The sequence below is a fragment of the Ips typographus genome, linkage group LG3 (assembly GCF_016097725.1).
Source record: "Ips typographus isolate SLU linkage group LG3, UJ_Ityp_2.0, whole genome shotgun sequence".
NCBI classification, from domain to species: Eukaryota; Metazoa; Arthropoda; class Insecta; order Coleoptera; family Curculionidae; genus Ips; species Ips typographus.
The window spans coordinates 19764010-19776352 of NC_138424.1; the positions used below are offsets into that span (position 1 = coordinate 19764010).

At 34.9% G+C, this 12343-nt stretch overlaps 2 protein-coding genes across 2 annotated transcripts in view; one reads left to right on the plus strand and one right to left on the minus strand.

Moving 5' to 3' along the window:
• The window catches only part of LOC145726562 (uncharacterized), a 34921-nt gene extending 31560 nt beyond the window's left edge, over positions 1–3361 (plus strand). The window contains exons 3-6 of the mRNA XM_081975702.1: positions 984–1181; positions 1235–1293; positions 1520–1723; positions 2885–3361. Of these exons, the coding sequence (XP_081831828.1) occupies positions 984–1181; positions 1235–1293; positions 1520–1723; positions 2885–3037 (614 nt within the window). The 3' untranslated portion in view covers positions 3038–3361. The remainder of the gene's footprint in view (positions 1–983; positions 1182–1234; positions 1294–1519; positions 1724–2884) is intronic.
• Positions 3362–6650: 3289 nt separating this feature from the next.
• Positions 6651–7494, minus strand: LOC145726563 (cuticle protein 19-like). The gene is made up of 4 exons (XM_081975703.1): positions 7333–7494; positions 7155–7277; positions 6855–7098; positions 6651–6798 (listed from the first exon to the last, which is right to left on the minus strand). Exons 1-4 carry the CDS (start codon positions 7339–7341, stop codon positions 6737–6739), a joined length of 438 nt encoding a protein of 145 aa, XP_081831829.1. The 5' UTR covers positions 7342–7494; the 3' UTR covers positions 6651–6736.
• Positions 7495–12343: the final 4849 nt, after the last annotated feature.

The window sequence follows — 12343 nt, forward strand, 5'->3', positions numbered from 1 at the left end:
AAGCTAATGCAATGGTAGAAAACTAACCACCAGAGGAAATGGAGAGTCGTCGTGGTGTGAGACAGGATTGCATTCTATCACTGCTTTTATTTAACCTCTATATCCAAGCTATTTTTAGAGAAGACCTAGAAGATGAGTTGGTGGGAATAGTTATGAATGGAGAATTATTAATATGAGGAATGCTGACGACACCGCTTTTATTAACGAGCAACTTTGAAAACACACAACACCTTTAAGGAAAGTTAAACGACCGATGTAATGAGTATGAATCGGATCTAACAGAACTTGATAACGTCATACTGAACAAAGTAAATACGAAAGATTTTGACCCCTCAGCCACTGGTTTCTGACAGGGTCAACCGGAAATTTACGGCCGCCATATGCAACCACCACTTAGGTCCCTAGTTTTAGATTCTTTTGCTCGTTTTTGCAATATGTCTTCATTCTTTTTATACATTGGGTTTTCCTAAAGATTGTCCATAGATTTGTGCAAGCCTAGAATTTAGGCATTTTATCTTTTCCTAACGCTTTTACTGTTGCTTCTTCTCATGATATTAGATCCATAATCTTGTAAATCAAGACATTATATGCATTCATTCTAAAACATTTTCAACTAAAGAAACTCCTAATAATGAAATTGCATTTAAAAGCTAAATGTTTACATTATTATGGTATGTGATTGATGAATTGCAATTAACCAATTGTGCATTATTCGAAATTCTTGCGATGATAAGTTGTCGGCATGCCAGAGGAACTATTAAAGGTTAAGGCCAAGATTATTTTAAAGAGTGATGTTCCTTTGCAGTAATTATACCTACTCCTGCATACAAAAGCCTTATAATGTTTGTCTCGAAGCGTGTAATTTGAGATTTAAATCAGACTTTTTCCAATTAGTTTTCACACCTACAGGGTGAATCATGAATGTTATTTCTACTGTTATTATTTACTACTATACATGTAAGTAATAAATTCTGATTTTTTAGGTACACAAGCACCAGGTTATCTACCACCGCAACCACCCAGTTTTCGGCCTCCAAGTCCTCCTCCAAGTTACGGGCCACCGACTTCAAGGCCATATCCCCCACCGAGGCCTCAGCCTCCTCGTCCTCAACCACCAAGACCACAACCACCACCAACTTATGGCCCTCCACCTACGTCACCACCCGTCAGACCTCCATCAGGTAATTGGTGTTCTTAATCAACCGTTACTGGGCTGAAATGGGTGTGATTTTAGGTCCTTACCCACCAAGCCGACCACCAAGTGAAGGAGGTCCATTCCAATCATTTGGAGAGGTCAGTAATTAGTACAAAATGGTTTAATAATTGTGTTTTACAGAGTACACTAATCATGAAGTAATCGATTATACCCCAGAAGGGAGATAGGGCACATGTCCCTTTCTACTTCACAGACATATGGTGTACCAAATAAGTAGGGTTTTCACAAAAACAAATTGAGACTTTGACTTCGAGTTTTTGAGAAACCCTGTATTGTAATGATCAAATACATTTAATTTTATAGAATGATCATTTGCTGGTACCTCACAAACCTGGAAATCCTTTCGACTTTAAATACGCCGTAAAAGACGAATTCGGAAACGACTACTCCCACAATGCAATTAATGATGGAGATACCACCAACGGAGAATATCGTGTTCAATTACCGGATGGTAGGACGCAGGTGGTCAAGTATGTGGCCAACTGGGCTAGTGGATTCCAAGCAAAGGTAAATATGTCTTCTTCTTCTACTTCTTGGAGATCTGTCGATCTGTTTTAATTTTGAAGCTGCCTCTGCATCTTTTCCTGGGAGGTAGATTCGGAAGTCTGTTCTTGTCCATCCGTCTTACATGATCTTGTATTTCGCATTGTTATCTGTTTTCTTACTCTATCTCTTCTAGTTTTCCTCACTATTGTTCTCAGTGTTTTCATTTCGGCCACCCTTAGCATGTGTTTCGTCTTGTTGGTGTCTGTCTGATACAGGTTTTGTAGATTCTAAGTTTGCTATCTTTGCGCATGTATGAGTTTCACCAGACTATAACTCGTAGACATCCTGAGAATGCGGAAGATTTGTTAATCTGGCTCCTCGGGTCTTTAACTGGGTCGTGGATGCTTGCTATGTCTATGTCCTGGCCCTAGATTCTTGAATCGAGGAAAGGGAGTTACCAAGAGAAAGGAACACATAATTTGACAGAAACCTGCTTTGGTCAACCAGTTCTATTACATTCTATCAACACTTCTATCGGTAATTCTACTGCCTGCGTTCAAGAATTAGGCCCCCAGATATCTAAATGTATCACTGTACTGTTGTATGGGATTGTCTTCCACCACTAGCTTACATCTGAGTGGATCTTTCGTGATTGTGATACATTTGGTTTTGTTGATAGAAATCTTCATACTGAGTTGTCGGCTTGTTTGGATCCTAGGTTGTGTAAATATGTAGTCTACTATTATCCTGAAATTAAGTATTTATATCTTTTCACTCATAACCAAATATGTTATTTTCAACTACAATTTAGACAATGCTAAACCGTTTGCTCGTTATTTTGTTGAATTGTCATCCAAATTCAGGCAGTCTAATATTTCAGCATTTTCGGTCTTTCTTTGCTTCTTACTTATTTAATAATTCTATAGTGACTGCTCTGTTGATATTTATCTTATTTTGACAGATTTTGTTATCCTTCTTGTATTACATTTTAACTTAGGTTAGAATAGGTTTTATAATATGTTTAGATGTAGATACCCCATTTGAAGGCTAATGGCAATTCTACATGTGCAGTATTTGCATAAATTACAGCACTCTTCATATAGTTTGTGATTGGTAAAAAAACAGCTTTTTCTCGACAAATAAATAAAAATCAAATCAATCAACAAAAATGATATTTTTAAGGTGAGTTACGAAGGACAACCAACCTACCCTAGTGCTCCGAGTCCTGGTGGTGGTGGAGGAGGTTATCCCAGTCAAAGACCATCAGGTCCCAGTTTTCCAACGCCTTCTGGAGGCGGACAGACTTACGCACCAGGAGGTGGTTATAAATACTGATGTTAGCGTAGCTTTACAATAGAAAGACTTTGTAAATATATTAATAAAATACCGAAGTAGTGATTAGTTTACCAAGTAGTTACCATAATTTGTTCAAAAAAAATGTTGGACAACTATTATACAATATTAACTAACGTATTTGAGAGTATTACTAATTTTATTTGTACACTTAAGTATTTTTCCTTTAAGTTAACACTGCCTAAAACTGACACTTTTAGTGATTTTTATACTTTTTGTAATTAAATACTTTTGTTATCAGTTCTTTTATTAGTATGACGCATTTTGTAATCTGATAGTTTCATAATAAAAAGAAAGTTATTATGATAGTTTTGTTTTAATTTTGCCTTGTAGTGATATTTATTGCATAAATATGTCTAACATAACAAAAGTATAATAAAAAAAGTGCAATTTTGTTTTGTATTACGTTCTTGACGACTGTCCTGGCAAAATGCTAGAATTTTAAATTTTATCTTTTACATTGAAATATTGAAACCACGTTTACTATTCGAAATATCAGACTTTTGGCCAAATGCTTAGACAAGCTGGTGAATGTGATTTTCTCTAGATTAGCAAAATAAGAGGATAAAAGACGGACAGTACTGTCAGAATAATCAATAAACTTTAATGAATACCATCTCACTTTTGAGTAAGACAAAACATGAGGGTATTAAGCATAACCTTAAAAACACAAACCCACTTATTCACTCGTTATTCACTTTTTCGTTTGCTTCTTTAAGTTCTTAAGTCTTTAAAACATTCAAATATCACAGTACATATGGATAGAAAACAATCTATACCACCAGAGTGTTGTGTTAAATAACAGTTAAACAGATTCAATAATCTCCAAGCAATGACTTATTTAAGTATTTAAGTGTAAGCCAACAAGACCTAGTAATGTAGGTAGATATGTCAGAAGGGTTGGTCAAATCATAGAATGGAGATCAAGGCCTATAACGTAAGGAACGCCTGGACAACACATGGCGTCACACTTGGTGTGAAGTCATGGCAGGGCAAAAAGTCTTCTTGTAGAAGATTTTGTGGAGATTGGCTTTGTGGTTTTTGGCTCCACTGTGTGAACATGGACTACTTCTTTTTAATGACTTATTTATTAAAAAAAAATCCAAGAATAGATAGTACAACAATATTATAGAAAAGTAGACAATATAGACAGAGTACCTCTTCATTAGATACTGGAATGTGCAGTGGAGGAATCTCCGAGAGCACCACATCTCAAACGCTTCTACTTTATTTATTAAGCATCCATGTCTCATATCCTTACAAAAAGATACTCCATACGTAACAGCGGAGTGTTCTTAAGCGCGTCCCACCATCTCCATGTTGAAGGTTGGCTATCATCATTGCTATCCTTACTTTGGAAATTGAGGCGCCGAACCATTCTCGTAAGTTCTCTAATTCTCCTTTGAACAGACCTCCTTCCCACGATCTTTCCCTGGATTATGAGTTGCAGAGTCTTTGACCTCTCAAAACGTATCCGAGATATTGCAGTTTTATCTTTTTAACTTCATGTAGGTTCTCCACACGCCCTTCTCCGTTCTTCTTAGGACCTCTACGTTCGTAACCTGTTCCGTCCATGGTATTCTCAACATCCTACGGTATGTCTTCATCTCGAAGGCTTTTATTCAGGGTCAAAGCTTCCACACCATACAGAAAGACCGGGAATACTTAGCATTTCAGCATACGAGTTCTTAGGTGCAGGCGACTACAGAGCAGATTCTTGATCCTCATGAAGGATGCACAAGCCTTCTGAATACGAATTTATTTTTCATTCTGAACAATAGTCCACAGAACAATTGACAATCCCTAAGTAATCATAGCACTCGACTCTCTTGGCACTTCAGTTTTGGTAACAATCATGTATTTGGTCTTCTTAACGTTGTGTTTAGATTCATAATCGGAATTGCTTCTATGTTTATATTCTACCTACAGTCATCCATTTCGTTTTCTTGCTGTTTATATTAATACTCCATCTTCGGCAAGTATTTCATGTTTTCTGCCAGTATCTTCTGCGTGATTTACGTTGATCTAGCCTGACTACTGCTGTTTGACTGTGATACAGGTGTAACAAAAGACGCACATGATGATAGTCTACATTGTATGTTTATAGAGATTGGAAAATTTGTATGTGTTTGACTCGATCAAACGCTTCTTCTTCTTCCACTTGTACAAGGCGTACCGCCTGTAGTTCACTAATTTTTCCCCTGTGAGGTGGACTGCCAACTGTCTCTCCATCTTTCTGATGGGGTTCTCAGGGTTCTTCTTCCTGTTGGTATGTTATCCCTGACGATTCGTAGTAATATATCTTCATTCATCCTGCAGAAGTGCTCCTTCCAGTATCTGTTTTCATCTCTGTTGTTCTGAGCATTCTTTTGGTTTTTGATGTATCTTACTCTGAATGCTGTTTGTTTCCCCAAGCGTCAGTAGTTTGACTTCATTCTCCAAATGTCCTCCTTTCTTCCATATCCTCCTCTATCGGTACGTCATCAATTACTAGTTTACATCTTATTGGGTCTTTTGCGATGGTCATCGATTTTGTTTTTGATTTCGAGATTTCCATGTGCGATTTCCTGGCTTCCTTGGTGAAGGCATATAGTCGTTTTTGCAGATTGTCTTCAGTTTCGGCTATTAGGACAGCGTCATCTGCATAGCAGATAACTTTTATTTCTGTAATGCTCATTCTGTATCCAAAAGTGTCTTTCTATTATGTTGTTTATTATGATGTTAAATATCTACCTTCTCCAGTTAATTCGGAGTTGATTCTTATTTGGGTGTTGTTTAGTTTCAATATTAATTGTTGTAGTGGATTTGGTACATTTTTCTACTTCTATTGATTACATCCTCCAAGCTTACTCTATCAAACGCCTTGGTTAGATCCAAGGAGCAGAGGATCCAAGGAGGTGTGTTGTATTCCAGGGACTTCTCTGCCATTTGTCTTATTGTGGATCTATTTTTGCGAAAGCCTTGTTGTTCTTCGTTCAGCGGTGCGTGGGAACTTACTTTGGTAGCTAAAATGCTGATATATAGTTTCATCGCTCAGCTTAGGAGGGTATTGCCTCTATAGTTAGAAGGGTTAGTTCTTTCTTCTTTCCTAAATAAGGGGATTGTTGTGCTTTTTTCCAATTCGTCAAGCATTTTACCGTTTTTTTATAATGTTGTCAAACAGGTCTCCTCCATATTTAATGAATTCATTATGTATCCGGTTTTGGTTTGGTGTCTTTCGATTCTTAAGTTTTTTTGGTAGCTGCTGTAGCAGTACTTCCTGTTATAATTATTGGAGTTTCCTTCTCTTTATCTGTAATACTAATTGGATCTTGGGATATTTGTTAATAAGACAGCCAGTGATTGCTTTTCGTCTTGCGATTAAAGCAAAATTACTAATTTGAGAGTAAAATTTAGTTTTATGTTAATTTTGATGCAAGGTAGTTTTCCATTCATAAAGTTGATTTTAATCTCCAAGACAATACTTGATATACTCATTATTGCAGATTTTTTGTTTTAGACACCAAATCTGTTATTCAATTATGTTTTTAATGTCTAAAATACTAAACTTGTTAGTTGTACAGGAGTATTTAGTGACATCATTAAAACTGATAAGTACTTAGTCAATAATATATTGAATATAAGTTGTACTACAATTTACACGACTACAGGTTGTATTTGATGATCTTTTAGTGGCACTAATCAATAAGTAGGAGCTCCATATTGATTACTTGGAGGTTGGTAGTTGTAGCCACCTCCATTTCCTTTAAAAAACAATTTTTCTTAACATCAAAACAAGAAATAAAATCACTGTAATTACCTGGAGGGCTTGGAGGTCCGTATTGAGGTTTTGTTTGAGGATAAGTAGCCTGTCCTTCGTATTTAACATCAGCGTGGAATCCAGTCTTCCAGTCCGCCCAATAAGTCACTATTTGCGTCCTACCATCGGGCAGAGCCACCCTGTATTCACCCTTAACTTGGTTCCCGTCACTTTCCTCTTTTTGGTGGAAGTTTGAACCCGAATAATCGTCCTTTACTCTGTACCCAAACTCGTAGGACTGAGGCTGTTGAAATGATGTTGAAATTGATGGGGAAAACTAATATTTTATGTAATAAGTACTTCCTCATATTGTCCATGTCCTCCACCATTAGGGGCTCCATAAGCCTGACTCGGTGGTCCGTAATTGGTAGGTAGATCACTTTTTACTACGGCAAGAGCGATGAGAAACACCACAAAAACACTCTGTAAAATTCACTAGTTAAATTACAAACTACACGTAAAGTGTACGACTACAAACCTTAATCATTGCAATAAATTACTGATGACTTCTGGTTGATTTTCAGGACACTAAGTGCGGCAATTACCAGCAAATGCAGAAAACAAGCGCAAGATGTAAACTGTGGGAACGGAAAAAATTTCGTATGGTTTATATACGTTTTCTTATATATTTGGCAATCGTCTGCGAAGATCTAGAGTGAGGTAACGCTTTTACTCTAGTTTTAGATCCCACGCGAAGGTATGTTTATTTATTATTATCGAAACGATTTAATGATCAAAACGAACCAGAATGTAAAGTGGACAATTGATGCAATTTGTTTTTTTTTAGTTCAATAATGTTATCAAAATTAGGTTCAAAGTGCCTATTTTGTACCAAAATAGTTATATTAACCAAACAAGTGAGGAAAATAATATTTTTCCGCATGTAAAAATATAACAAAACAAACAACACTTTCCGCAAGTGTTTAGATATTCATTTTGATGATTCTATCAAAAATGATCAAAGAACTCTTCTTATGTTGTTTTTGTATCCCGTTTTCATGGAAAATAAGTTTGTGGCACTATTATACAGAAGTTCAAAAATTCCTAAGTAATAGTAATCAATTTGACAGCAAGGCAAAAATTTGATAATTAATTGGAAACATTGGGCAACAAAAATTGCGTACTTAATTAGGAAAATAGGTTGGCAATATAAGGTCTGTTCGTAGAGAAATTGACTAGAAAGTCAGGAAATGTCACTGTCACGTGACCATTCAACCAATTACAGCCGACATTTCATTGATTTTCTGTTGAAGCAAATTTGGCAACATTGCTAAAGTTGGATTTTTAATTTGGAAAGTAGTTATAGTTTGGCAACGTTGCTGAAATGGGAATATTGACGATTTATTAGTAATTTAAGGAAACATGACTAAATTTACTAAATTGAAATTATTGTTTATTTTTGAGTAATTTTAGACAAATAATCAATTTGATGGAATTGCAAAATTTTATGATTAATTAGAAAAATTTGACAACATTGCAAAAATTGTTTTTTTTTTTAAATTTGAACAGCAGTTATAGTTTGGCAACATTGCTGAAATGGGAGTATATTGACAATTTATTGGTAATTTTAGGAAAAATATTAATTTGGCAACATGACATAAATTTGCTACTAAATTTCAAATGTTAAATGTTTCCAAACTCATAATTTTTACTAATTTGGTTCAAAAAGTGTTGTTAAGGTTGCCCAAACTGACAAATTCTACCAATTTGGTTCGAATTGACTTTTCAATGTTGCCAAACCGACAAATTGTACCAAATCAGTTAAAAATATGTTTGCAAGGTTTCCAAACTGATAGTTTCTACTAATTTGGTTGGAAAAATGTTGGCAAGGTAGCTCAAACTGACAAACTCTACCAAGTTGGTTCAAAAGGTGTTTACAATGTTTTCAAACTGATAGATTCTACTAATTTTGTTCGAATTGACTTGGCAAGGTTGCCTGATCTGACATATTCTTCCAATTTGGTTCGAATTGACTTGGCAATGTTGCGAAATTGACAAACTCTACCAAGTTGGTTCAAAAGGTGTTTGCAATGTTTCCAAACTGATAATTTCTACTAATTTGGTTCAAAAAGTGTTGGCAAGGTTGCCCAAACTGACAAATTCTACCAATTTGGTTCGAATTGACTTGGCAATGTTGTCGAACTGACAAAATTCTACCAAATTGCTTCGTAATTACTTTTCAATGTTGCCAAACTGAAAAATTGTACCAATTTAGTTAAAAATATGTTTGCGAAGTTTCCAAACTGATACTTTCTACTAATTTGGTTGGAAAAATTTTGGCAAGGATAACTCGAACTGACAAACTCTACCAAGTTGGTTCAAAAGGTGTTTGCAATGTTTCCAAGCTGATAATTTCTATTAATTTGGTTAGAATTGACTTGGCAATGTTGTCGAACTGACAAATTCTACCACTTTGCTTCGAAATGACTTTTCAATGTTGCCAAACAGACAAATTGTACCAATTCAGTTAAAAATATGTTTGTAAGGTTTTCAAACTGATACTTTCTACTAATTTGGTTGGAAAAATGTTGGCAAGGTTGCTCGAACTGACAAATTCTACCAATTTGGTTCGAATTGAGTTGGCAATGTTGCCAAACTGACAAACTCTACCAACTTGGTTCAAAACGTATTTGCAATGTTTCCAAACTAATAATTTTTACTAATTTCGTTCGAAATGTTTTGGCAAGGTTGCCCGATCTGACAAATTCTACCGAAGTTTTTTGCTAGAAATCGGAATTTTTTTAAAGAAATGTTAGACCAATTTTGTCGAATTTTGTTATAAAACGTTGTGGTTATATAGACTATTTTAAAGCATTTTGGAACTTTTCAATTAGAAATTAGCAGTTATATTTTACAAAATCTTCATTTTCACCCTGTTTTGGGATTTTGAAAATATTTGAAACACTTAATAAACATCGAAATTGTTAGTTTTTTTGTAGGAAATTGGACTTGTGGGAGCAGTTTTTGTTATACAACGTTGTGGTTTTTATTGACATTTTAAACATATTTTTGGAACCTATCAAATTTTAATTTTTTTTCAGAAAAATAATATCACAAATGTCCTGCTTTCACAGGATAGGTGGAATAGGAAGGTTTTTTGGATTGCATAGAGTGCGTGTGTGTTAATTTTTACTCGGATTTTGAAAATTTTTCAAAAACGAAAAATAATATAGTAATAATAAAAAAAATTTAAGTAATATAAACACAGGTTTTTTAGTGTTTTTTTATGCTACTGGATAGGAAATTTAATGAGGAAACATTAAAACAGTCTTTTTCTCACTCCAAGTGGGTTTGACAAGCAATTTTGTCTCTGGCTGTCAAACTGTGCACAAAAGTTGTAAAAAGCAGGGTTTAGAAAAGTTTTTTTGCAGCATTCGATACAAATGTTTAAAATTATATTTTTTACAGTTATTTTGACAGTGGCCAAAATGTGCATTTGTAAATGTAATGTGTCAATTTGTACAGGTTGTGTCATACAAAGTTGTCGTTTTCGACCACTTTAAACCATTGCTAGTTTTATAAAACTTTTTTCCCTAAAAATTTAAAAATATTCCTGTTTTTACATAGGAAGACGGAAAATTCTGTAGGTACAAAGTTTTATATTATATTTTCATTTTCATCCTATTTTTGGATTTTGTAAATGTTTGGAAAAACTGAAAAAAAAAACATTTTGGAAAAGTTGGTGGAACGATTGGGTTACACACAGTGTTGCCAAGTCAAAATATTTAATGGCGGTAGAATAATCAGTCAAAAAACGGTAGATAACGGCAGATCAAAACAAATTCATTTATTTTACATTATTATACAGGGTGTCTTTTAATAGTTGTCAAACATTTTAATCATTGATTCTCGCTTTAAAACCGTACTTCAAAAATACAGATTTTTTATTTATTCATTAATAATTGTTTTTTAAGTTTTGACATTAGTGACAGATATCACGTGGTTTTAAAGAATAATTTAGCTAGGCAGTCACGTGACCATTGTCAAAAATCATCTCTTTATACCAAATACTTACTGCAAGAAAGCGTTTCGAAACCCTGATTTTTAGAACTTTAGAGCATGGTTTGAAACTTTTGACGTTAGTGACAGTTGTCACGTGATTGTAGAACACAATTTAGCTAGACGGTCACGTGATAATTGTCAAAATTACTGTCATAAATCTCAGAAACACGTTTTATATCAAATACTGCAAGAAAACGGTTTTAAATCCTGTTTTTTGCAACTTTTGAGCATGGTTTGACAGTTTTGATATTAATGACAGTTGTCGCGTGATTGTTGAACACTATTTAGTTAGACGGTCACGTGAAAATTGGCAAAATACTGGTCATAAATCTCAGAAACACGTTTTATATCAAATACTGCCAGAAAACGTTTCTAACCCCTGATTTTTGCAACTTTAGAGCGTCGTTTGACAGTTTTGACGTTTGTGACAGTTGTCACGTAAATGTAGAATACTATTTAGCTTGACGGTCACGTGAAAATTGGCAAATTACTGGTTATAAATCTCAGAAACACGTTTTATATCAAATACTGCCAGAAAACGTTTCTAACCCCTGATTTTTGCAACTTTAGAGCGTGGTTTGACAGTTTTGACGTTTGTGACAGTTGTCACGTAAATGTAGAATACTATTTAGCTTGACGGTCACGTGAAAATTGGCAAAATACTGGTCATAAATCTCAGAAACCCGTTTTATATCAAATACTGCCAGAAAACGTTTCTCACCTCTGATTTTTGCAACTTTAGAGCGTGGTTTGACAGTTTTGACGTTTGTGACAGTTGTCACGTGAATGTAGAATACTATTTAGCTTGACGGTCACGTGAAAATTGGCAAAATATTGGTCATAAATCTCAGAAACACGTTTTATATCAAATACTGCCAGAAAACGTTTCTAACCCCTGATTTTTGCAACTTTAGAGCGTGGTTTGACAGTTTTGACGTTTGTGACAGTTGTCACGTGAATGTAGAATACTATTTAGCTTGACGGTCACGTGAAAATTGGCAAAATATTGGTCATAAATCTCAGAAACACGTTTTATATCAAATACTGCCAGAAAACGTTTCTAACCCCTGATTTTTGCAACTTTAGAGCGTGGTTTGACAGTTTTGACGTTTGTGACAGTTGTCACGTGAATGTAGAATACTATTTAGGTTGACGGTCACGTTAAAATTGGCAAAATACTGGTCATAAATCTCAGAAACACGTTTTATATCAAATACTGCCAGAAAACGTTTCTAACCCCTGATTTTTGCAACGTTAGAGCGTGGTTTGACAGTTTTGACGTTTGTGACAGTTGTCACGTGAATGTAGAATACTATTTAGCTAGACGGTCACGTGATAATTGGCAAAATAACTGTCATAAATCTCAGAAACACGTTTTATATCAAATACTGCCAGAAAACGTTTCTAACCCCTGATTTTTGCAACTTTTGAGCATGGTTTGACAGTTTTGACGTTTGTGACAGTTGTCACGTGAATGTAGAATACTA